Here is a 27147-nt window from a genome sequence, read left to right as displayed (position 1 = left end):
GTTGAATCTGTGTTTGATATTCACTGCTCGACTGAGGGACCTTACAGATAATTGTATGTGTGGGGTACAGAGATGAGGTAGTCATTCAAAAATCATGTTAAACACTATTATTTCGCGTTGTTCGTAACTTGTTTTGTACAAAATGTTGCTGTTACCATCTCTTATGACCGAAAAGAGCTTTTGGACATCAGAACTGGGATTACAACCTCAAATTGGACAAGGAGTTCTTCCTCAATGAGTCGGACGTGAGGGACATACTGCAGACACCCGAACCCCGTGATTCGCTGGAGGAGGAAACTGAGATTGAGGCAAAGGATCCAGGTGCCTTGCGAGGATCAGGCGACGAGTGGCTAATCTGCCCTTGCCTTCCATTCTGCTAGCTGACGTTCAATCTCTGGAAAATAAAAGGGACGAACTGAAAGCACATATATCCTATCAACGGGACATTAAAAACTGTAAAAGCTTATGTTTCACCGATTCGTGGCTGAACGACGACATTAAGAACATACAGCTGGCGGGTTATACACTCTATCGGCAAGACAGTTAAGCAGACTCTGGTAAGACACGGGGCGGGAGCCTATGCATTCATGTAAACAATAGCTGGTGCATGATATCTAAGGAAGTCTCAAAGTTTTGCTCGCCTGAGTTTGAGTATCTCATGATAAGCTGTAGACCACCTTATCTACCTTTTCATTTTATTATTCATTTCACCTTTATTTAACCAGGTAGGCCAGTTGAGAACAAGTCCTCATTTACAACTGCGACCTGGCCAAGATAAAGCAAAGCAGTGCTACAAAAATAACAACACAGTTACACATAAACAAACGTACAGTCAATAATACAATAGAAAAATCTGTGTACAGTGTGTGCAAATGTAGCAGAGTAGGGAGGTAAGGCAATAAATAGGCCATAGAGGCGAAATATTTACAATTTAGCGTTAACACTGGAGTGATAGATGTGCAGATGATGATGTGCAAGTAGAAATACTGGGGTGCAAAAGAGCAAGAGGATAAGTAACAATATGGGGATGAGGTAGTTGGGTGTGCTATTTATAGATTGGCTGTGTACAGGTACAGTGATCGGTAAGCTGCTCTGACAGCTGATGCTTAAAGTTATAGAGGGAGATATAAGTCTCCAGTTTCAGTGATTTTTGCAATTCGTTCCAGTCATTGGCAGCAGAGAACTGGAAGGAAAGGCGGCCAAAGCAAGTGTTGGCTTTGGGGATGACCAGTGAAATATACCTGCTGGAGCACGTGCTACGGGTGGGTGTTGCTATGGTGACCAGTGAGCTGACATAAGGCGCGGCTTTACCTAGCAAAAACTTTTAGATGACCTGGAGCCAGTGGGTTTGGTGACAAATATGTAGTGAGGGCCAGCCAACGAGAGGATACAGGTCGCGGTGGTGGGTAGTATATGGGGCTTTGGTGACAAAACAGATGGCACTGTGATAGACTACATCCAGTTTGCTGATTAGAGTGTTGGAGGCTATTTTGTAAATGACATTGCCGAAGTCAAGGATCGGTAGGATAGTCAGTTTTACGAGGGTATGTTTGGCAGCAGGAATGAAGGAGGCTTTGTTGCGAAATTCATTTTGGATTGGAGATGCTAAATGTGAGTCTGGAAGGAGAGTTTACAGGTTAACCAGACACCTAGGTATTTGTAGTTGTCCACATATTCTAAGTCAGAACCGTCCAGAGCAGTGATGCTAGTCGGGCGGGAGGGTGCGGGCAGCAATCGGTTGAAGAGCATGCACTTAGTTTTACTAGCATTTAAAAGCAGTTGGAGGCCACGGAAGGAGTGTTGTATGGCATTGAAGCTTGTTTGGAGGTTTGGTAGCACAGTGTCCAAAGAAGGGCCAGATGTATACAGAATGGTGTCGTCTGTGTAGAGGTGGATCAGAGAATCACCAGCAGCAAGAGTGACATCATTGATATATACAGAGAAAAGAGTCCCAAGAATTGAACACTGTGGCATCCCCATAGAGACTGCCAGAGGTCCAGACAACAGGCCCTCTGATTTGACACACTGAACTCTATCTGAGAAGTAGTTGGTGAACCAGGCAAAGCAGTCATTTGAGAAGCCAAGGCTATTGAGTCTGCCGATAAGAATGCCTAGAGAGGTTTCATCTTTGTTTCGTAGCTGTCTACATACCACCACAGAGCGAAGTTGGCACTAAAACCGCACTCAATGAGCTGTATTCCGCCATAAGCAAACAGGAATATGCTCACCCAGAGGCAGCGCTCCTGGTGGCTGGTGACTTTAATGCAGGGAAAATTATATCAGTTTATTTCTATTAGTTTCTATCAGCATTTAAATGTGCAACCAGAGGGGGAAAAAAATTAGAGACCACCTTTATTCCACATACAACGCTCTCCCTTGCCCTCCATTTGGCAAATCTGACCATAACTCTATCCTCCTGATAGAACCAGTAAAGGCTTACAAGCAAATATTTAAGCAGGAAGCACTAGTGACTCGGTCTATAAAAAAAATGGTCAGATGAAGCAGATGCTAAACTACAGGACTGTTTAGCTAGCACAGACTGGAATATGTTACGGGATTCTTCCGATGGCATTGAGGAGTACACCGCATCAGTCACTGGCTTTATCAATAAGTGCATCGAGGACATCATCCCCACAGTGACTGTACCTACATACCCCAACCAGAAGCCATGGATTACAGGCAACATTCGCACAGAGCTAAAGGGCAGAGCTGCCGCTTTCAAGGAGCGGGCCTCTAACACGGAAGCTTATAAGAAATCCCTCTATGCCCTCCGACAAACCATCAAACAGACAAAGCGTCAATATAAGACTGAGATCGAATCGTACTACACCGACTCCGACGCTCGTCGGATGTGGCAGGGCTTGCAAACTATTACAAAGGGAAGCACAACCGAGTGCTGCCCAGTGACACGAGTCTACCAGATGAGCTAAATAACTTATATTCTCGTTTCGAGGCAAATAACACTGAAACATCAGCTGGTCCCGATGACTGTGTGATCACGCTCTCCGCAGCCGATGTGAGTAAGGTCAAGATTCACAAGGCCGCTGGGCCTGATGGAATACCAGGATGTGTACCCCGAGGATGCGCTGGCCAACTGACAAGTGTCTTCACTGACATTTTCAACCTCTCCCTGTCTGAGTCTGTAATACCACCATGTTTCAAGCAGACCACCATAGTCCCTGTGCCCATGAACACTAAGGTAACCTGCCTAAATGACTACCGAGCCGTAGTACTCACATCTGTAGCCATGAAGTGCTTTGAAAGGCTGGTCATCACTCACATCGACACCATTATCCCAGAAACCCTAGACCCACTCCAATTTGCATACCACCGAAACAGATCCACAAATGATGCAATCTCTATTGCACTCTACACTGCCCTTCCCCACTTGGGCAAAAGGAACACATGTGAGAATGATATTCATTGACTACAGCTTAGCGTTCAACACAATAGTGCTCTCAAAACTCATCACTAACTAAGGACCCTGAGACTAAACACCTCCCTCTGTAACTGGAAACTAGACTTCCTGACGGGCCGACCCTAGGTGGTAAGGATAGTTAACAACACATCCGCCAAGCTGATCCTCAACACGGGGGCCCCTCAGGGGTGCGTGCTCAGTCCCCTCCTGTACTCCCTGTTCACCCATGACTGCATGGCCAGGCACAACTCCAACACCATCATTAAGTTTGCTGATGACACAACAGTGTCTGATCACCGACAATGATGAGACAGCCAATAGGGAGGAGGTCAGAGAGCTGACCGTGTGGTGCAAGGACAACAACCTCTCCCTCAACGTGATCAAGACAAAGGAGATGATTGTGGACTACAGGAAAAGGAAGACTGAGCACGCCCCCCTTCTCATCGACGGGGCTGTAGTGGAGCAGGTTGAGAGCTTCAAGTTCCTTGGCGTCCACATCACCAACAAACTAACATGGTCCAAGCACATCAAGACAGTCATGAAGAGGGCATGACAAATCATATTGCCCCTCAGGAGACTGAAAAGATTTGGCATGGGTCCTCAGATCCTCAAAAGGTTTTACAGCTGCACCATCAAGAGCATCCTGACGGGTTGCATCACTGCCTGGTATGGCAACTGCTCGGCCTCTGACCGCAAGGCACTACAGAGGGTAGTGCATACGGCCCAGTACATCAACGGGGCCAAGCTTCCTGCCATCTAGGACCTCTATACCAGGCGGTGTCAGAGGAAGGCCCTAAAATTTGTCAAAGACTCCAGCCACCCTAGTCATAGACTGTTCTCTTTGCTGCCCCCCCCCCCCATGCTACTGCTACTCTCTGTTATTATCTATGCATAGCCCCTTTAATAGCCCTACCTGAATGTACATAATTACCTCAATTACATCGACACCGGTGCTCCCGCACAGTGACAAATTGACTCTGAACCGGTACCCCCTGTATATAGCCCCGATATTGTTATTTACTGCTGCTCCTTAATTATTTGTTTTTCTTATCGCTGACTTTTTTAAAGATATTTTCTTAAAACTGTATTGTTGGTTAAAGTCTTGTAAGTAAGAGTTTCACTTTATTCGGCGCATGTGACAAGTCTAATTTGATTTGATTTTTGATTTATTGCACACAGAATGAGTCCATGCAACTTATTATGTAATTTGTTAAGCATATTTTTACTCCTGAACTTATTTAAGCTTGCGGTAACAAAGGGGTTGGATACTTATTGACTCAAGCGTTTCATTTTTTATTAATTTGTAAAAAAAAATTTAAAACATAATTCCACTTTAACATTATGGGGTGTTGTGTGTTGGCCAGTGACAAAATCATTTGCTATTTAATCCACTATTAAATTCAGGCTGTAACACAACAAAATGTGGAAAAAGTCAAGGGGTGTGGATACTTTCTGAAGGCAATGTACTGTACAGTCGTGGCCAAAGGTTTTGAGAATGACACAAATATTAATTTTCACAAAGTCTGCTGCCTCAGTTTGTATGATGGCAATTTGTATATACTCCAGAATGTTATGAAGAGTGATCAGATGAATTGCAATTAATTGCAAAGTCCCTCTATGCCATGCAAATTAACTGAATCCCCAAAAAACCTTTCCACTGCATTTCAGCCCTGGCCCAAAAGGACCAGTGACATCACGTCAGTGATTCTCTCGTTAACACAGATGTGAGTGTTGACGAGGACAAGGCTGGAGATCACTCTGTCATGCTGATTGAGTTAGAATAACAGACTGGAAGTTTCAAATGGAGGGTGATGCTTGGAATCTCTGTTCTTCCTCTGTCAACCATGGTTACCTGCAAGGAAACACGTGCCGTCATCATTGCTTTGCACAAAAAGGGCTTCACAGGCAAGGATATTGCTGCCAGTAAGATTGCACCTAAATCAACCATTTATCGGATCATCAAGATCTTCAAGGAGAGCGGTTCAATTGTTGTAAAGAAGGCTTTAGGGCACCCAAGAAAGTCCAGCAAGCGCCAGGACCGTCTCCTAAAGTTGATTCAGCTACGGGATCGGGGCACTACCAGTACAGAGCTTGCTCAGGAATGGCAGCAGGCAGGTGTGAGTGCATCTGCATGCACAGTGAGGCAAAGACTTTTGGAGGATGGCCTGGTGTCAAGAAGGGCAACAAAAGCCACTTCTCTCCAGGAAAAACATCAGGGACAGACTGATATTCTGCAAAAGGTACAGGGATTGGACTGCTGAGGACTGGGGTAAAGTCATTTTCTCTGATGTATCCCCTTTCCGATTGTTTGGTGCATCCGGAAAAAAGCTTGTCCGGAGAAGACAAGGTGAGCGCTACCATCAGTCCTGTGTCATGCCAACAGTAAAGCATCCTGAGACCATTCATGTGTGGGGTTGCTTCTCAGCCAAGGGAGTGGGCTCAATCACAATTTTGCCTAAGAACACAGCCATGAAAAAAGAATGGTACCAACACATCCTCTGAGAGCAACTTCTCCCAACCATCGAGGAACAGTTTGGTGACGAAAAATGCATTTTCCAGCATGATGGAGCACCTTGCCATAAGGCAAAAGTGATAACTAAGTGGCTTGGGGAACAAAACATTGATCTTTTGGGTCCATCCCCAGACCTTAATCCCATTGAGAACTTGTGGTCAATCCTCAAGAGGTGGGTGGACAAACAAAAACCCACAAATTCTGACAAACTCCAAGCATTGATTATGGAAGAATGGGCTGCCATCAGTCAGGATGTGGCCCAGAAGTTAATTGACAGCATGCCAGGGCAGATTGGAGAGGTCTTGAAAAAGAAGGGTCAACACTGCAAATATTGACTCTTTGCATCAACTTCATGTAATTGTCAATAAAAGCCTTTGACACTTATGAAACGCTTGTAATTATACTTCAGTATTTCATAGTAACATCTGACAAAAATATCTAAAGACACTAAAGCAGCAAACTTTGTGAAAATTTATATTTGTGTCATTCTCAAAACCTTTGGCCATGACTGTACACTGTACAGACATTTCTTCTGAATTACTCATTATCAGTATCCTCTGGAGACCAGTTGTTCTTCTGACCTCCATGGACAGGGTTCCTCTCTTAGAGGCCCAGAGCAGGCTAACCCTGCATGGGCTGACCTCACCCTGTCCAGACTCCCTCTTCCAGGCATTGGAGGATTAGAGAGGAGATGGGGATTCCTTTAGTGATAGCATTAATATCACCACCCATGACTCGTCTCTCTCTCTATCTCATTTCTCTATCTCTCTGCCTATTTTACCGCAGTCTAAACTACCAATCTCGTTTCTTCTGTCTCATCTCTGATTCTCTCAAAGCGTCAAACCAGATTTTTTCCATTACCCTCTCTGGAAGAGTCATCTGGGGTCACGCTCTGGGAGACATTCAGGAGAAGTATTTGTTTGGAGCTCTATGATTCAGTGTGTGTGTGCGTACATGTGTGTGGTGAGCAATTTCCCTCTGTTTCCTCTAACTCTCGTCCAGACAAACTCTGCCTAACAGTGTCTTTTAGTTAGTCTAGAAGTCCCTTGCCAAACATTTTACAATCTTGATAGAAGCTTGTGGAGTTGTAGACACACACAACGTGCTATATATGAGGGGGGGGGGGGGGGGGGGGGTTGGGTTGGAGGGGAAGTGTTTGGGATGGTGGAGCCAGTCAGGTCAGTGTTTAGTAATTCACTGCTCCGCTAAAGATGTGGGTGGTCCTGTATACCTGGCCAGGTAGGCCAAAGGTGGGCTGGGAATAGGTTTTCCCCTCTATATTAGCTAGAGAAAGGGAGAGTAAAGTCACTATTCAACAAGTGTGGGAGGTGAGTTAGTGGGGCCACCTCTCGTTAAGCGCCTACACATTCGGGCAACCTATCTTCGGCCAGGCTTTTTACTTTATAGATCAAAGGACCTTCAAAGGCAATCATGTTCGAATTTATGTTCCCCTTTTGAAGTTAACTTCTGGCCTACATTGTTGTCGTTAAACCCATCTGGTCACAGAATGTATCATTGTGTCAGTACGATTTAACAGAGCCCTTGAAAGTGAATGCCAGCCGTTTGTCTTCTCTCTAAGGGCCTGTTGTAGGATTGCGTGACTGACCGGCTGGGGGTACAGAGCTGTGTGTGCGTGTGTGCATGCTCCCTCACTGATGAACGGAATGTTATTTCTGATCGGGCAGAGGCGGCCAAGCAAGGGTCCACTGTAATCCTCCTAGGGGGTGTGCTTATTGTTTCACCCCCTGTGTTGGGGTGTGAGGGGGGGGGACGTGCAGAGATACAGTCCCTGGTGGTCAGGGCAATACGTGGGGGAGATACAGAAGGGCAACCCATACCCCTCACTCATACACACACCTTCAACAAACTCTGTTGCCCTGCAGTTCTACTCTCTATATTTGTGGAGCCATCGCAGTGTGAGGTTGTGTGTGAGAGACACACAGCTACTACAAAAACATACACCCGTATCTGCCTGGCTCTGCTGCTGATATAAGGAGGGAGATTGGCGGTTGGAAGGAGAAGCTTTATTTTCCCTGGGACTGGAATGCTGGCCCTGGGCCGGCAATGCTGATAACTTTGTTTGTTGTAGTAGAGCTCTGTGTGTGTGGTGGGGAGGGGTCTTGAAAAAATCGAGGTGTCTTGAAAGAATTCTCTCTCATTCCACTCATTCCCATTCTCCTCTTTATGTATTTTTCTTGTTTTTCCCCATGTCCTCTAATCTGTCTCCCTTCCTGAGAGCATGCCGCCTAGAGCTCTGAAGAGCTCGAGAGCTAGAGACCTAGAGCTCTTCCCCTCTGGCTTGTAGCTAGGCTACATAACAGAGTAGTGTCGGGAGGGAGTTTGTGTGCTTATTACAGTGCTAGATCTGTACAGCTCTAAAGTTCACATCCTATGAGGCTTCCCTTGTGAGTGTACTGTATACTGAAGCACACTAAGAATAAGATGCTATTTTAAAAGATGCCATTCCACAGTTGCTGTGCCGAAGGTCTCTTGAAACTCATATTTCTAAGTATTTCTTAGTTCGTTAGAAAGAGTCAATTCTGACTCGTTCCCAGTGTGGAAGGGTAGTTGACTCGTCCCGGAGAGGGAAGGGGGGTGTGAGTGAAGCACTTTGACAGAAAATAAACTGAAATTAAACATCCTTATTGTGATGTCTTTACAAAGCCAGTCTTCGACATGACACGTGTATCTAATGACAGTGGCAGAAAAACAGCTTTTGAATGCCTGAGGTAGATGCCTGAGCTGGTATGATTGGGGCCTTGATAAAGCTGAAAACAAACTCTCCGTTTGGTATAATAGGTATAGGTATAATGGTGCCTAACACCCCAGCGGGTTGGAGGGTTTGGGCCATGGTAACACCAAGGGACGGGACTGAAATGTACCCCCAGCAGGGTGAAGGGGGCTACCTGGGAGCTCTCTCTGGCTCGCTAGGGTAACAGGGTGGAGGAACATAGATAGAGAGAGCCCTACCTTGCCAAGTCCCCTAAATGCTCTCTCTTCTCTCTCTCGCTCTCCTTTTGTATCTCCTTGTAACTCTAACTCTGAGCGTTTTCTATGTGAGTTTCCTTTTGCACAACAATCCACACTCAGACCATAATGTACCCCCCACCATGCCACACCCTGCTCTGCCATCTCCGCTCCTTAGTGAAGCCATAAATATGTCAGACTCACAGGCTGTTTGGGGCATTTTTCTGCTCCAGCTCCGAATATCCTGGGAGTCCAAATGAAGTCGTTCTGGCTGCGGTTGGATATAGTCTTCCTCCTAAATGGCACCCTATTCCCTATATAATGCATTACTTTTGACCAGAGCCTTGGACTCTGGTCAAATGTGCGCTATATAGGAAAATGGGGTGCTATTTGGAACAAAACCTCAGTCTGGCAGTGGTTGGATATAGGTCTCTGGCTCTAGCTAGCTTCCTCTCCTTTCCTCTGCTGCTGAGACAGGCGGCCAGATTCCCCTGGTTGTTGTTCTGCTCAGCTGTGAGGTTATGGATGATCTACTGTGACTGCTTTACTTTGACCTACTGATCAAACATTTATGTAATCCCTAAGCAGATAGTTGTGTGTTATGCAAAATAAAAAAGGGGGAGAGAGAGAGAGAGAGAGAGAGAGGGAGAGATTGAATGCCATGGCTTGGTTACCTTAGCCGCAGGTATTTTTCCAATGTATTTCCCTGGGATTTGTTTGGATACCGCCTGCCTGGCCTGGACAAGGCATTGAGAGTTTATTTTCATTAGACTGTTGCATAAATAGCATACTTTTTGTCACATTCCTGCTGTGAACTGGGTTATAGCACTGCCACAACCTGTTAACAGAGGAATGGCGAAAAAAACAACTCAGTTTTGCAACAACAAAGATAATTGACACAGTACTATGTGTGCATGTGGCGTGCGTGTTTGCAAGCATGCATTTAGGTTGTGTGTGAGAAAGTGAGATAAAGAGCATCATCTCTCTCAAGGCAGCAGTCAGGGCCACAAGCCCATCTATATAGTTCACTCTCCCATTTAGTATTTTATTAGGATCCCCATTAGCTGTTGCTGAAGCAGCAGCTACCCTTCTTGGGGTCCACACAAAACAAAACATGATATAATACAGAACATTAGACAAGAACAGCTCAAGGACTGAACTATATTAATTTAAAATAAGACTAATATAAAACCTGTGTGTGTGTGTGTGTGTGTGTGTGTGTGTGTGTGTGTGTGTGTGTGTGTGTGTGTGTGTGTGTGTGTGTGTGTGTGTGTGTGTGTGTGTGTGTGTGTGTGTGTGTGTGTGTGTGTGTGTGTGTGTGTGTGTGTGTGTGTGTGTGTGTGTGTGTGTGTGTGTGTGTGTGTGTGTGCGTGCGTGCGTGCGTGCGTGCGTGCGTGCGTGTATGCACACGCGTGAGTGGCAGGTTATGAATCTTTCCCTATAGGTAGCTCCAGTTGGTCACTAGCTGGCACAGCCACAAAGTCATAAAATATGATTTTAAACCTAACCTTAACCACACTGCTTACCCTAACTGAAGAAAAGGACTAGGGCTAGGACAGACGTAGCTAGGCTCAGGACTGTTTCTGCCACCATGGTGCATCGGTCAGAATGTGAATCACTACACAGCTGAACACAGTAACGAACAGAGCACATTGGGGGAGGGTGTGGATGGAGGTTAGGAGTCGGGGCTTATAAGGCCTGTAGGTAGGATGTGTTGAGGCTTGTAAAGCCTTGGAGATAGGATATGGGTAACAAGGATGTGCAAGGAGGAAGGCAAAGCTCAACATCCCTCTGGAGTTTCTAGACAGTTGGAAGGCTTGGTTTTGTTTTGCCAGCCGGAAGGCATGTGTTGGCATGCTGGCCACCAGGGGGCGTCTTGGAGGTTGCACAATTGCCACAGGAGAGGGACCCATAGGCCGTGGCATGTTGGTTACTGGAGAGGAAAGGCCCGGAGGTGGCACGCTGACCACTGGAGAGGGAAGGCCCTGGGTCGGAGCTAGACTGGTGGTTCCCTGGATCGGAGCTGGAGGATGAGGCTTGGTAGGGTCTGGTGTGCTGGCCACAGGAGGGGGGCTTGGAGGGGCTGGCACACTGGCCACAAGAGGGGGGTTTGGAAGAACTATCGATTGAGGCTGGATTGGATAGGAGCTTGATGGGAGTGATGTCCGCTGTACCCGCATTCTCTTGTAGGTTACTTTGGATGTCTCTTAGTATGCCTAGGAGGAGCTGGTACTGGAAGGGGGTGGAGATTTCTTTGTGCTTCTGGGTTGTGTGTGCGTTTTGAAGGCTTTTGGGGATGACTCCTGCACCTCCTTCTGGTAGGTTGTCTGGTTCCAAGGCAGCAGTCTTATCCGGCTCGAAGGACCATGAAGAAAAGGACTAGGGCGGAACATTAAGCTAGGTTACAGACTGGTTCTTCCACAACGGTGCATCGGTCATAACGTGAATCAGGAGATGGAGCAGGAATCCAGATTTAGAGGTATTTATTATACAGTTTAACACAGGAACAAACAGAGTACATGGGGAGAGGGTTTGAATGGACATTAGGATGAGGTTAGGAGTTGGGGCTTGTAAGGCCTGTAGGTAGAATTTGGATAACAAGGATGTGCTTAGGGATGTGGTGGTCTGGAAGAGAGATACAAAAATGAAACATTAGGAAAACAAAAAAATTTACATAAAGGTGCAGACATGTCAAGGTAGTGCCAAGTGACTATGGGTATAAATAGGCTTAACATATAACATCTATAAACTAAGGAGACTGCCAACACATAACTAGAACAAAGGACCCATAGCATTTAGCATCATTAGCAAACTGAGGGCATGGCTATACAAATAAATAATAGGGCAAGTACTATATATTATTTAGGACTTACATTCTCCGAACAGTATAATAACAAAGGGCACTTACTTCATCATATCATGCAGGAGGATTGCTAGGGCTACCCAGTGGCATCACCAAAAAAGTATCCTAGTGTGTAGGAAGGAGCATGCTGCATCAATAATAAACTGAAAGGGGTGAAAAGGGCAGAGGAGAGATGATTTGGGAGTGTAAACAGGTGTGGAGGAAAGGGGCCTTGCCGAAGACAATTGGAGACAATTAGAAGACTGTAGGGGGTGGCATGACCCTTCACAACACTAGCCTTAAATTAAGACCAAAAATGTTTGTTTTCATGAATTGTTACGATATAGACAATTTTGACTTTGCAGCTGGTCCATCTAGCGGAAATCGCTCAGTTCTGCCTACAGGGCAAGATTCATGACTATAAACGTCAACCTGCGTGCGAGTGTGTTACCCTCTAGGCCAAGTATGCAAATCCCAAGGTAACCACTCGGTGAGAATCACTGACCATAGCAAACCTCTCAGTCTTTAAAGGCTCCAAGTTACTCCTATCATCACTGAACAAAGACAGTCCAGTCGTCTCTCTAGTTCTTCCATGACGTCAAAGATGTACTAAATACCTGGAAAGATCTGATAACGTTATTCCGCTGGATGTTTTGAATACCTAATGAAGTTCAGTGTGTTTATTGAAATTCCTTCTCTGGGGTACATAGCTTTGTCATTAGCCTTTTCCCATTCTGATTGGCATTCCCATTCCATTCTTTAACTTTTCCTTCTCTGCATTAGTCTTATATGTTCATCCTCATCTATGCTATGGGATGTCCAGCCGAAGCTCCAACGACCATTGATGCAGCATGAAATTGACTTTTCCAACTCAATTGCCCAATGGCCATGGAATAAAAAAGGAAGCTATTTATTTCTGTATTCATGCTCCAACTATTAGTATCCTGGTCCCAGATCTGTTTGTGCTGTATTGCTTGACAGTGACCATAGGAGTTGGAAAGACACCATAAACAGATCTGGGACCAGGGTACCTAGGGCGTCAATCTAAAATACCAAGCTGTTAGCACTAGGTGAACACAATATCACAGAGAACAGTAACAGTGACCTCATGCATATTGTACGTACAGTACATAGTTCAGTTGAAGACAGACCAAGAATGTCATAATAACTAGCCATTGTACCCTTCCCTTCTCCCCTCTCGGAGACACTCCTCAAGGCAGGCAATGACTTTGAGAGTTCTGTCATTGACCATAATTTACCACCACCAACACTGTGGAGTAAACTTACCTGCTCTCCTGTCCTCTCTGTTCCATCTCCCCTGTCTGCTCTGCCCAGCAATGGGGGGAATGTGGGTAGGTGGGGCCCAGAACAGAACAGCCAAAACTCCCTTGTGAATTTTAAAAGGCCCTTCTCATTCATAGGAGGGCCTAGCTCTCAGCGTGTAGCCCTGGGCAAGTCGGGCGGTTTAGCAGCGGAGTGGGTATCAGTTGGAGAGTGGAGCTGGCACCCTTTTTACATAACAGCCAGGGTGGCCACTCACTCAGTCTGTACGACTAGGCTAGATGTAGGCTTGGGCGGTATCCAGATTTTCACACCGTTTCTGTACCATACTGGGATATGCATTATTACTGGAAGTACACACGAGGGCCGCTATTTCTCAAAAGAAGTATTATAATAATTGATGCACTAAACAGTTTTAGGTAACAGGGATCTTGAGGGATCCAAGAGGGAAATTAATTTATCTGCTGTAGCCAAGAAGCTTGATCTTGGCATCTAGCCACTTTGCAAGTTAGCAAACCAAATGCATAGCTGGAGCCCTGAGCTAGATATAATTTATTTGACACATCTTAGATTTTACAAGCAGTGGCGTAGCACTGGGTCCAATTTGCATATATTCACATTTATTCCTTTAAGTACACATGTGGAACTACATGAAAATCCTTTTTTATTCTTGTTTCAAACCATTTAGAAATGTTGATCCTAATGTCACACATTGGCCCCATTATCTATAGAAAGACCCATATACTAGCCCAGAGTTTCCCAAACTCGGTCCTGGGGCCCCCCCTGGGTGCACGTTTTGGTTTTTGCCCTAGCACGACACAGCTGATTCAAAGCTTAATAATGCGTTGGTTATTTGACATCAGCTGTGTAGTGCTAGGGCAAATACCAGAACGTGCACCCATGAAGGGCCCCAATACCGAGTTTGGGAAACCTTGTACTAGCCTATATTTTCCCCTCCACCGCATGTATCTGCACACCCTCTGTATCTGTCATGCACTGAACACCCCCAATTGTATTTTCCAGTCTGGGCTAATTTACTCATCCATGCAATGTAAACATCTAATCCGGAACCGTTTTGGGGGTTCGGGTGGAAAGAACGAGACGTACGGGCCCCAGAACTGTTCCCCCCCCCCCCACCCCCATCAGCGCCTGTCTGTATTCAGGGGTCGGTGCGTTTCACTCCCGGGCCCCAGTTGGCGTCCCTGGGACAGATCACCTCCTGTGAGGTCACGTCAGAGGAAATGCCTGAGGGTTGAAGTCAAGGGGGTTAGTCTGTGTGTGCGTGCGTATCTGAGTGGTGCGTGCGCTTGTGCTCCCACCCGTTAGTTGGTGGGTTGTTGAAGATTCCTGGAGGCTGCAGCTGGGATGGCACAGGCAGAGGCTCCAGTCCTGTCACAGTGTGCCGCATGGGGAGGCAGAGGGGAAGGAGAGGGGCAACTGCAGTGGTGGAGGCTGGGCAGCTGTGGGGGAATGATGGAGTAGCCCTGGGAGAAGGGAAGAGTAGTGAGAAGTAGAGAGAAATGGAGATGAAACTGAATGAAGGGGAAATCTTGACTTACTTGATTTGGTTCCTTACGCAATATGAGGCCAAAAACAAGTGGAAAGTAGATCTGAAATCTATTGTGCATCATTCAAAACAACGTGTGTCCCCTTAGGGCAATTACTATGCATCTTAATTGGAGTGCTGAAGGTGATGCTCTGATAACCTTCTGAAGGAAAACATGTCTGTTCTAATTTCAATAGCTATTTGGTCCAATTAAAATGGCTATTTTCCATGCTGTTTATTAGATAGACATTCAGTAGTGACTTTATATTATCTACTTATGACCACTAATGAACTAGAGTACAGTGTACTTATAGGTGAAAGGGAGACTATGTTCTTGGGAGCTGAAGAGGGAGGAGAGCGAGAAGAAAGGGGAAAATGTGGATAAGGTCATGGAGGAGATGCCTTTAGTGCTCTGTGAGATGCTGCGAAGTGGTTGAGTGTGTGTTGAATGAGGTCGAGCCGTAGCAGATGAGGAACCGGCCGGTACAGCCTGGTCTGTGTGATGATCGTTTACGCAGGTGCTGTTGGCGCCGAAAAGAAACTTCCGGCGCCGAAAAGAGATGGCTGCCTCGCTTCGTGTTCCTTGGAAAATATGCAGTATTTTGTTTTTTTACGTGTTATTTCTTACATCGGTACCCCGGGTAATCTTAGGTTTCATTACATACAGTCGGGAGGAACTACTGAACATACGATTAACGTCAACTCATCATCGTTCCTACCAGGAATATGACTTTCCCGAAACGGATCCAGTGTTTTGCCTTCCACACAATACAATGGATCTGATCCCAGCCGGCGACCCTGTGCGACGCCGAAAAAGGGGAAAACGTGGCGGTCTCGTGGTCAGGCTTCGGAGACGGGCACATCGCGCTCCACTCCCTAGCATACTACTCGCCAATGTCCAGTCTCTTGACAATAAGGTTGATGAAATCCGAGCACGGGTAGCATTCCAGAGAGACATCAGGGATTGCAACGTGCTCTGCTTCACGGAAACATGGCTAACTCAAGGGACGCTAACGGAGTCGGTGCAGCCAGCTGGTTTCTTCATGCATCGCGCCGACAGAAACAAACATCTTTCCGGTAAGAAGAGGGGCGGGGGGGTATGCCTTATGATTAACGAGAAGTGGTGTGATCATCATAACAACACACAAGAACTCAAGTCGTTCTGTTCACCTGATCTAGAACTCCTCACAATCAAATGTCGACCGCATTATCTACCAAGGGAATTCTCGTCAATCATAATCACAGCCGTATACATTCCCCCCCAAGCAGACACATCGATGGCCCTGAACGAACTTTATCTGACTCTTTGTAAACTGGAAACCACACACCCTGAGGCTGCATTCATCGTAGCTGGGGATTTTAACAAGGCTAATCTAAAAACAAAACACCCTAAATTCTATCAGCATATCGATTGTGCTACCAGGGCTGGAAAAACACTAGACCATTGTTATACTAATTTCCGCGACGCTTATAAGGCCCTCCCCCGCCCCCCTTTCGGAAAAGCTGACCACGACTCCATTTTGTTGATTCCAGCCTACAAACAAAAACTCAAACAACAAGCTCCCGCGCTCAGGTCTGTTCAACGCTGGTCCGACCAATCTGAATCCACGCTTCAAGACTGCTTCGATCACGCGGATTGGAATATGTTCCGCATCGCGTCCAACAACAATATTGACGAATATGCTGATTCGGTGAGCGAGTTCATTAGGAAGTGCATTGACGATGTCGTACCCACAGCAACGATAAAAACATTCCCAAACCAGAAACCGTGGATTGACGGCAGCATTCGCGTGAAACTGAAAGCGCGAACCACTGCTTTTAACCAGGGCAAGGTGACCGGAAGCATGACCGAATACAAACAGTGTAGCTATTCTCTCCGCAAGGCAATCAAACAGGCTAAGTCTCAGTACAGAGACAAAATCGAGTCGAAATTCAACAGCTCAGACACAAGAGGTATGTGGCAGGGTCTACAGTCAATCACGGATTACAAAAAGAAAACCAGCCCCGTCGAGGACCAGGATGTCTTGCTCCCAGACAGGCTAAACAACTTTTTTGCCCGCTTTGAGGACAATACAGTGCCACTGACACGGCCCCCTACCAAAACCTGCGGGCTCTCCTTCACTGCAGCCGAGGTGAGTAAAACATTTAAACGTGTTAACCCTCGCAAGGCTGCAGGCCCAGACGGCATTCCCAGCCGCGTCCTCAGAGCATGCGCAGACCAGCTGGCTGGTGTGTTTACGGACATATTCAATCAATCCTTATCCCAGTCTGCTGTTCCCACATGCTTCAAGAGGGCCACCATTGTTCCTGTTCCCAAGAAAGCTAAGGTAACTGAGCTAAACGACTACCGCCCCGTAGCACTCACTTCCGTCATCATGAAGTGCTTTGAGAGACTAGTCAAGGACCATATCACCTCCACCCTACCGGACACCCTAGACCCACTCCAATTTGCTTACCGACCCAATAGGTCCACAGACGACGCAATCGCAACCACACTGCACACTGCCCTAACCCATCTGGACAAGAGGAATACCCATGTGAGAATGCTGTTCATCGATTACAGCTCAGCATTTAACACCATAGTACCCTCCAAACTCGTCATCAAGCTCGAGACCCTGGGTCTCGACCCCGCCCTGTGCAACTGGGTCCTGGACTTCCTGACGGGCCGCCCCCAGGTGGTGAGGGTAGGTAACAACATCTCCACCCCGCTGATCCTCAACACTGGGGCCCCACAAGGGTGCGTTCTGAGCCCTCTCCTGTACTCCCTGTTCACCCACGACTGCGTGGCCATGCACGCCTCCAACTCAATCATCAAGTTTGCGGATGACACTACAGTGGTAGGCTTGATCACCAACAACGACGAGACGGCCTACAGGGAGGAGGTGAGGGCCCTCGGAGTGTGGTGTCAGGAAAATAACCTCATACTCAACGTCAACAAAACAAAGGAGATGATTGTGGACTTCAGGAAACAGCAGAGGGAGCACCCCCCTATCCACATCGACGGGTCAGTAGTGGAGAAGGTGGAAAGTTTTAAGTTCCTCGGTGTACACATCACGGACAAACTGAACTGGTCCACCCACACAGACAGCGTTGTGAAGAAGGCGCAGCAGCGCCTCTTCAACCTCAGGAGGCTGAAGAAATTCGGCTTGTCACCAAAAGCACTCACAAACTTCTACAGATGCACAATCGAGAGCATCCTGTCGGGCTGTATCACCGCCTGGTACGGCAACTGCTCCGCCCACAACCGTAAGGCTCTCCAGAGGGTAGTGAGGTCTGCAGAACGCATCACCAGGGGCAAACTACCTGCCCTCCAGGACACCTACACCACCCGATGTCACAGGAAGGCCATAAAGATCATCAAGGACAACAACCACCCAAGCCACTGCCTGTTCACCCCGCTATCATCCAGAAGGCGAGGTCAGTACAGGTGCATCAAAGCAGGGACCGAGAGACTGAAAAACAGCTTCTATCTCAAGGCCATCAGACTGTTAAACAGCCACCACTAACATTTAGCGGCCGCTGCCAACATACTGACCCAACTCCAGCCACTTTAAAAATGGGAATTGATGGAAATTATGTAAAAATGTACCACTAGCCACTTTAAGCAATGCCACTTAATACAATGTTTACATACCCTACATTACCCATCTCATATGTATATATACTGTACTCTATATCATCTACTGCATCTTGCCATCTTTATGCAATACATGTACCACTAGCCACTTTAAACTATGCCACTTATGTTTACATACCCTACAGTACTCATCTCATATGTATATACCGTACTCTATACCATCTACTGCATCTGCCATGCCGTTCTGTACCACCACTCATTCATATATCTTTATGTACATATTCTTTATCCCTTTACACTTGTGTGTGTGTGTAAGGTAGTAGTGTGGAATTGTTAGGTTAGATTACTGTTGGTTATTACTGCATTGTCGGAACTAGAAGCACAAGCATTTCGCTACACTCGCATTAACATCTGCTAACCATGTGTATGTGACTAATAAAATTTGATTTGATTTGATTTGATTTGATTTGATTTGTTGTGTCTGAGAGCCAGGGCCACAAGATCGTCCAAAATCACATCAGAGTCCCTCTACAAAACAAACCCACACAGCCTTCCAAAAAACACTCATAGAACTTAAAGGGTAATTGGGCCAGTTTCTCATGTTCTACTATGTTTCATTGAGGATCAAAGGGAGGTCTTGGATTTGTGTGTGGATGTGTGTAATGCATAACGTGTGTCTGTATGCATGTGTGGGAGAGTGAGAAACTGTAAGTGTTTGTGTTATCTGTGTTGTGCTGTGCCGTGGCCTGCATGGCAGTCTCTACCTGGATGACTTCATGGCTTGGCCCGGGTGTCTGGTGTGAGGAGAAGCAGAAGCCTTCGATTAGCGAACAGCTAGGCTGAGGTCATGGTGAGATAGGGGCCTGTGGAAACACTGATGTTACACTAACATCACATTGGCCCCAGGCCCCGCGGCAGTCACAGCTCCCTGGGGACCCCCAAAACCCGGAACAGTCAAAACCAGAATAGGCGGACCTCAGACCAGGCTATACTAACCAAATCCAGTCCACCATCAAACAGCTGGTGGTCCTCTTCTATGGAGGCACACACACACACAGGGGCAGTTGACCCAGAGAACAGTCCAGGAACTTTGACTTGGATGGATCGTTTTTTAATCCGCCAACCTTTTTTAGGTTAGTGTTGGTCTCTTCCTACCCCATTTCCACCGCCGTGGCCATATAAAAAGTTTTACATACTTCCTCTGTTATGACATAACCGTGTGGCTCGCAGAGATGATGTCATGATGATCTCTTGGACAGACTGGTTTGGTTTACGTGATTCGTACTCTACTCAGGAACCTGGCTGATGTTGGATCATGTGCCTTTTCGCTCGTGTTATGTAGCAATATGATGACTTGATCATAATACCTTTACCTCTGGACGCTGTTTATTAGGCTGTCCCAGGTATTCATTTCCATATATCATTGAGAGCTCTCCTATTGGTGTGTCACGTGTGTGTACTATATCTCATTACAATAAACGTCTTTCCAATGAATGCTTTGTGTGCGCATCGGTCCGTGACCGCACGTGCCGAGATATGCACTTGTGTATGTGCCTTAACCCTGTCTGTCTATGTGTGTTTTCTAGACGGAGGCCATGCGGCGAGCTCTGAAGGAGCTGGACCTAAACATTGTTGAGATGTCAGATGAGAACGCCACTTTGGACGGAGGAGACGTCCTCTTTACAGGTACACAACGCTCCACTAATCGCACACCATTAAAACCATGGGCATCACCATCCTCTTAGTTATCACTATGGAAACGGATGCAGTATACAGGTATTCAGCAAAGCAAAACATGTATGACCACTTGATCAGGCAAAGGATATGACCCATCACCACAGGTGGTGAACAAACATTGTTCCCGAATAACTCATTCGGAATAGTCAAGTAGTTGAGGTGACCTCAACTAAAATGGCGTACAAATGACAACTGACTGACTGTCATCTTTCTATGTGACCTCAAGAGCGTTTTTCCTTACAGCAGTCTGCATGAATGAAAATGATTAGCTCAGATGGCAATATTATACCCCCATCTCACACACACACACACACCCTATTTCATCACAGTAGGAGCCTTGTTCCACAACAGGCATCTCACAATCAACTAGCTGAGAACGTACTGTAGGTAGAGAGCTAGTGAGGTCTTTATTGTAGTCTACTCTGTACATTCTGTAACAGTTGTGCAGCTTTGCGTGTGAATGTTATGTGGGTCGTGCTCTTCACCGTGCAGGACTTGGAAAAAGCACTAGAACACTTAATTGAGTTTCTAGACGCTGGCTCTCTGTGGTGCGTTCCTCCCATCTCCCATCCAGCTGAAATGGGTTTCACTTGGCAGGCAGGGCTAGGAACATTTCCTCTTGGCAACGTCGTGGCTAACGGCTCATTTATAAAAGCTCAACGGCTACGCCCATTCTCTCTGCAATGCTCTCGAGTGGTGACCCAAACGTTCAGGCCGTACTTTTCTCTTTCTGTTCTATCTTTCTCTCCATCTGTCTTTCTCTCCATCCATACTGACCACAGGTTGTTGTCTGTTTCTCCTCAGGTAGAGAGTTTTTTGTGGGGCTTTCCAAACGCACCAATCAGAAAGGAGCAGAGATCCTGGCCGATGTGTTCAAGGTGAGTGAGAACAGACTAGAGCAGTGCACCCTGGGAATATTCAGACTGACTTCCTGTGTCATCAAGCCACCATTACTGCCCCCCTGAGGTAATCATGGTCTCATTCAGGGGCCTCAAGGGCCTCAAGGCATTTAAATCCGCTATTGATTCGGAAATTGATTAAATGGCAAACATGGTGTCTCAGGAATGTATGGCCAGCTAATGAGATGAATTGATCATACTGTATACATATCGAGGAGAGAAACCAGAAAAAAACTGCAGAACGATTGCCATTGTCACCATATGGTCATCACTTAGGAGGATCAGGAGAAGAGTGTGGTTCCAGTGGTTTCGGGAAAGAAGGCCTTTTGCTGATTCATGGAGTCATTTCCTGGAGAGTTCAACCCCCAACAGGAATTTGACCTTTCCTCGCTGCCCTGTTTCCGCTCCTGTCTGTGTCCAATTTAAATTCCACCATGGTATCTCTCTCAGCCTCTCACTGTTATTCATTATCCTTGATAATTGATTGATTGATGATGCGGCTCTTGGAAAACACAAGGATTTTCCCCCTCTACAGCTCTCATTGTTTTTCCTCCTTCCTTTATTAAATTCAGGATAATTTTACAGCCTGTTCTGTTCAGGCCAGGATTATCCACAGATGTGATTGGGGGGTTAAATATGTTATCCTCATTTTATTATCCCTGTTGAGTGTAGGACATGCGAGAGGAAGATCAAACTGCAGGGGAGACATCTCTACCAGGCTATTGTCTTCCATTCAAGATCATAACACTTTATACTGTATCTTCAGGCCAAAAGTATGTTGACACCTGCTCTTTGAACATCTCATTCCAAAATCATGGGCAGTATTATGGAGTTAGTCCCCCATTTGCTGCTATAGCACCCTCCACTGATATTCGAAGGCTTTCCATTAGATATTGTAACATTGCTGCAGGGACTTTCTTCTATTCAGCCACAAGAGCATTAGTGAGGTCTGGCATTGATATTGGGTGATTAGGCCTGGCTCTCAGTCGGCGTTCCAATTCATCCCAAAGGTGTTTGATGGGGTTGAGGTCAGGGCTCTGTGCAGCTAGTCAAGTTCTTCCACACTGATCTCGACAAACCATTTCTTTATGGACCTCGCTTTGTGCACTAGGGCATTATCATGCTGAAACAGGAAAGGGCCTTCGCCAAACTGTTGTCACAAAGTTGGAAGCGCAGAATCCTCTAGAATATCATTGTATGTGGTAGCGCTAAGATTTCCCTTCACGGGAACTAAGGGGCCTAGCCCGAACCATGAAAAACATGGTTTTCCTCCTCCACCAAACTTTACAGTTGGCACTATGCATAGGGGCAGGTAGTGTTCTCCTGGCATCAGCCAAACCATGATTCAGCCGTCGGAATGCCAGATAGTGAACCGTGATTCATCACTCCAGAGAACGCGTTTACACCACTCCAGCCGACGCTTGGCATTGTGCATGGGGATCTTAGGCTTGTGTGCAGCTGCTCGGCCATGGAAACCCATTTCATGAAACTCCCGATGAACAGTTCCTGTGCTGACGTTGCTTCCAGAGGCAATTTGGAACTCGGTATTGAGCGTTGCAACCAAGGACAGACAATTTTTACACGTTTCAGCACTTGGCTGTCCCGTTCTGTGAGCTTGTGTGGCCTACCACTTTGCGACTGAGCCGTTGTTGCTCCTAGACGTTTCCACTATAACAGCACTTACAGTTGACCGGGGCAGCGCTAGCAGAGCAGAAATTTGACGAACTGACTTGTTGGAAAGGTGGAATCCTATGACGGTGCCACGTTGAAAGTCAATTAACTCTTCAGTAAGGCCATTCTACTGCAAATGTTTATCTATGGAGATTGCATTAATGTGTGCTCGATTTTATGCACCTATCGGCAACGGGTGTGGCTGAAATCGCCGAAATCCACTAATTTGAAGGGGTATTTGCCATCTCCCTGTAAATTAATGAACATATATTACAAGTAGGGCAGTTAACATTGTAACGAATCTTCACTCAAAACTTCTCTCTCTGCTGAACACAACTCTAGGATTGTCCATGGGATATGACGGGTTATCATGTGTCTCACGATAAGCTCAGGGGAGGACATTTGCCTGCTGCTATCTTTTCTGAGTCACTGTTTGGGCTAAACTGCCGCTTCATAAAGGAATGAGGACTGTATTGAACTGTGCTTATAATGTCAAAATACCCTCAAATGGGAAATAGCCATTGCCAACTGGACAGAGGCGCTTTCCCTTTCAGCACCACAGAGCTCCGCTATACCTGTCTCAATGAGTGGAGATGCGGGAGAAGCGCTGTCCATTCAGCGGTGCTGAATATGGGCGCGTCCTCATCGCCCTATTAAAACGTATGTGTTGAGTCTCCCTTTGTACTTCCGGGTTTCATTATTTGTTTGGTCAAGTTTCCTTTTTTTCAATGTGTTTTTGACTATAGAACCATGGCTGAACTAAACTTGACAAAGTAATTAATGGTTCCTCTGATACTCCTGTGTGGAAGTTATAGCTCTATTTGAACTTCTCCCTCAAATGGTCACCTCCTGCGTCCTCTCTCACCTCCTTTTGAAAAAGGTCAAGTTAATCGAGGAGAGTGAACATGGGTGGGCGTTTGTCAAACGTGTGCACGTTTTTCTCCTCTGACAAAACAAAAGCTGATTCAAAGGAGGTGTGGCAGATTTAAAAACTTTTCTGCGCTAGGATGTACATGAGTATCCTTGATGAAAAGGTGGCTATCGAGGAGGGGAGAACACTCTTCCTTTTGCATACTAACGAATTGACGCACTCCTCTACCACTTATTGGTCTCCGGGCCATGGAGGAGAGAGGACGGTCTTTTGCCCAAACTAGAAAACCCCTATGAGCTAGATCCCCCTCTACCTCTGCTAGCCCCTGGTCATGTTACGCTAGCCCTTTCTTAACCTCAGATAGCCCCTGGTCAAGCCGTGCTAGCGCCACCTCAACCACTAGCCCCAGGTTAAGCTGTGCTAGCGCCACCTCAACCACTAGCCCCAGGTCAAGCTGTGCTAGCTCCACCTCAGCTAGCCCCAGGTCAAGCTACACTAGCTCCACCTCAACCGCTAGCCCCAGGTCAAGCTACACTAGCTCCACCTCAACCGCTAGCCCCAGGTCAAGCTACACTAGCTCCACCTCAACCGCTAGCCCCAGGTCAAGCTGTGCTAGCTCCACCTCAACCGCTAGCCCCAGGTCAAGCTGTGCTAGCTCCACCTCAGCTCGCCCCAGGTCAAGCTGTGCTAGCTCCAGCACAATATTCTGATGGTGCCCATCCTTGGTATATGTTCTCAAACCCCATGCCTGGAGCATACCATGTACCCCCTGTCAGTATACCACCAGCTGCCATTGTGGTAAACCTGTTTATAGTTAGCATCAGCCCATGGGATACCAAATCCATCATTGCCAACGATCAGAAATGGAAGGGAAAGTGATTTTGCACATTCTGCCTTTCAGAATCTACCTTTATTTACCTATAAACAATCAAGAAATCTATCAGTCATGTTGGTCAAATCAGAAGGAGCCCTCAGACTTCTAGCCCTCAGACTCCTAGGACCTATGAGATAAAAGGCATGTATAACTTGCAGTACTAAAGTTACTAAAGTTATTTATATGTATTCTTGCAATAAGATCTACACTGTGTACAAAACATAAGGAACACCTTCCTAATATTGAGTTGCACCCCTTTTTGCCCTCAGAACAGCCTCAATTCATCACAGCATGAACTCTACAAGTTGTCGAAAGAGTTCCATAGGGATGCTGGCCCATGTTGACTCCAATGCTTCCTACAGTTGTGTCAAGTTGGCTGGATGTCCTTTGGGTGGTGGACCATTCAGAGGAGTTGGTTAAATGTTGAAGACACATTTCAGTTTTATGCATTCAGTTGTGCAACTGACTAGGTATCCCCATTCCTGTTCCCTTTCTCATTATTAATACACACGGGAAACTGTTGAGTGTGAAAAACCCATCAGTGTTGCAGTTCCTGACACACTCAAACCGGTGCGCCTGGCACCTACTACCATATCCCATTCAAAGGCACTTAAATATTTTGTCTTGCCCATTCACCCTTTGAATGGCACACATACACCATCCATGTCTCAATGCTTAAAAGTCCTTCTTTAACCTGTCTCCTCCCCTTCATCTACACTGATTGAAGTGGATTTGACAAGTGACATCAATATTGGATCATAGCTTTCACCTGGTCAGTCTATGTCATGGAAAGAGCAGGTGTTCCTAATGTGTTGTACACTCATTGAATATTGAAAAAACATTCCGCGCCACTTAAAGTATGCCTTGGAGAACATAAATCCGCTATCAGACATCAAAATATCACCTCGCAAGTTGCGAAACATTTTATAGTACAAAGTCACTATTAATGAATTACTTCGTGTCGGGGTCGAAAAAAGGCTATCCACCACGCAAAGGATATACACATTTTAATTCCGTATCACCACACGGTTTAAACAAAGAACTAGATTTCACCTCATTCCTGTAGGCCAAATTTAGACTCATACAAAAACACTGTCCATATCATATTTTGCACATAATTTATGAGTTATCCCCACATATTTATGAACAACCGGATGTCCTTTACGGTAAGCCATCTCATAAACCAGACACCTAAGGCAATTGATTCATGCCTGATACCCCCAGTAGGCCTTTGTGTCTGCTCCCATACCTTAAAATTCTGTATTTCTTTGTGATTGTAACTTGTATATAGGTAGACCAGAGAATCAAGGTTATGATAGTAAACTAATGCGAAAACGAATCATGAAAAAAAACTAATGTGGTAATCAATAGGATCTAATGGGGTAATCAATAGGATCTAATGGGGTTATCAATAGGGTTTTCAAACCTTTTTTTGGGGGGGGGGGTTCAAGCTACTGAATCAAAATGACAAAAACAGTAGGCCATTTCAGTCAACTAAATGCCCTTTCTTTTCAGCCATATTTTAGCCACATCACATTTGTATTGCTTCAGTAACCTATAGTAAACATCACTGACTTTCATGTGCATTAAAATACAGGAAACATCAACAAAGTGTCTTAATAGGGCATTGGGCCAACACGAGCCAGAACAGCTTCAATGTACCTTGGCATAGATTCAACATAGTGTCTAGAACTCACTTGGAAGGATGTGATACCATTCTTTCACAAGAAATTCCATAATTTGGTGTTTTCTTGATGGAAAACTGGAGCGGCACCTGTCATAGCAGTTACCTGTACATGGCCTTGTACTACCAACATATTTTTCTGCATAACATCCTATCGCATGATTCTCTTCCCAGCAACCAAACTGGCAGAAGAACACATTACAATGCAGCATTTTTTAAAATATATATCACACCCCTTGACAGGGCTCCAGATTAGTGTGAGCAACTTTTTCAGTTGGTGGCACCAGCCCATAATTTGGTCACACTATTTTGTTTTCCGGCGAGACGCAATATATTTTTTATCATTCACCTCATAAAGTAATTTGCAGTGCTTTTGCAGCATGGGAGGACCAGGCCTCATCGTGATTGGCTCCAGCGAACCGGCTCAGAAAGCCCTGAACGTATCAGTCACCATTGAGTACATGGGTCATGCAAGATAGGTCTATGTTCAGATATTTTTTATCATTCACCTTATAAAGTAATTTGCAGTGCTTTAGACTGTATACTAGACAACTGAGATGGTAGGAAACTCAAGAAATAAGATGTTTATCTAACATGTCCAAGCAGGAATGCATGGTTCAAAATATTTTTGTGCAAGCTAATCCAGTGATTGTCAGGAATTGTGAGTTGTCAATAGGGTGTTGTTCTATTTTACTGTTAATTTGAACCTAAAAAGTACTGATTTATTGGCGCGTTGAAACATGTTGCACGTCGCAGTTTAAAAACTCAGTGGATAGTGGTAAAACAAACATTCCGACTGTCAGCAAATGCTGTTCCTTCAGAGAGGATCGATTTGCTTTGATCTAGGCAAGTGGCACTGCAGTCTCCCTTTCCCCTCATTTAACACCTCAATAGGTGGTCCAGGTAAGTCATGACACACTTAATATGGACCAGGCCAGAGAAACAGGGGCAGATATCGGTCAGATGACAAAGCCGAGTGAATTGACACTCCATATAACATGTCCATTCCTGCCTCAGTGAACTTGGGATTCCAACCCATGCCACAACACAACATACTCCAGAAGCTAATTAACAGCCCACCAGAACCCCTGTTACCATGGGGTAGATATGGTATGACAGACCAAAGTAGGATGACACCACATGATCAGTCGCTCTCTGAGCAGTAGCAGTAGTCTGGTTCTCCAGAAACTAACCATGGAACAGGGAGCTCGAAACTAGAACTATAGCCATGGGGTAGATGAGACAGAACAGAGCAGGATGACACTCAA

The 27147-nt window shown here is 45.9% G+C and overlaps 1 protein-coding gene across 2 annotated transcripts in view; it reads left to right on the top strand.

The window, feature by feature from the left end:
- The window catches only part of LOC139578713 (N(G),N(G)-dimethylarginine dimethylaminohydrolase 1-like), a 125867-nt gene that overhangs the window by 76787 nt on the left and 21933 nt on the right, over positions 1 to 27147 (top strand). For both annotated transcript variants that reach the window (XM_071406672.1, XM_071406671.1), the window contains exons 2-3: positions 19730 to 19829; positions 20685 to 20758. In XM_071406672.1, coding sequence (XP_071262773.1) covers positions 19730 to 19829; positions 20685 to 20758 — 174 coding nt within the window. The remainder of the gene's footprint in view (positions 1 to 19729; positions 19830 to 20684; positions 20759 to 27147) is intronic.

The sequence above is a fragment of the Salvelinus alpinus genome, chromosome 6, assembly GCF_045679555.1.
Source record: "Salvelinus alpinus chromosome 6, SLU_Salpinus.1, whole genome shotgun sequence".
Lineage (NCBI taxonomy): Eukaryota > Metazoa > Chordata > Actinopteri > Salmoniformes > Salmonidae > Salvelinus > Salvelinus alpinus.
The sequence above is the reverse complement of the archived record's forward strand: the minus strand, read 5'-3'. Positions and strand labels throughout refer to the sequence as shown.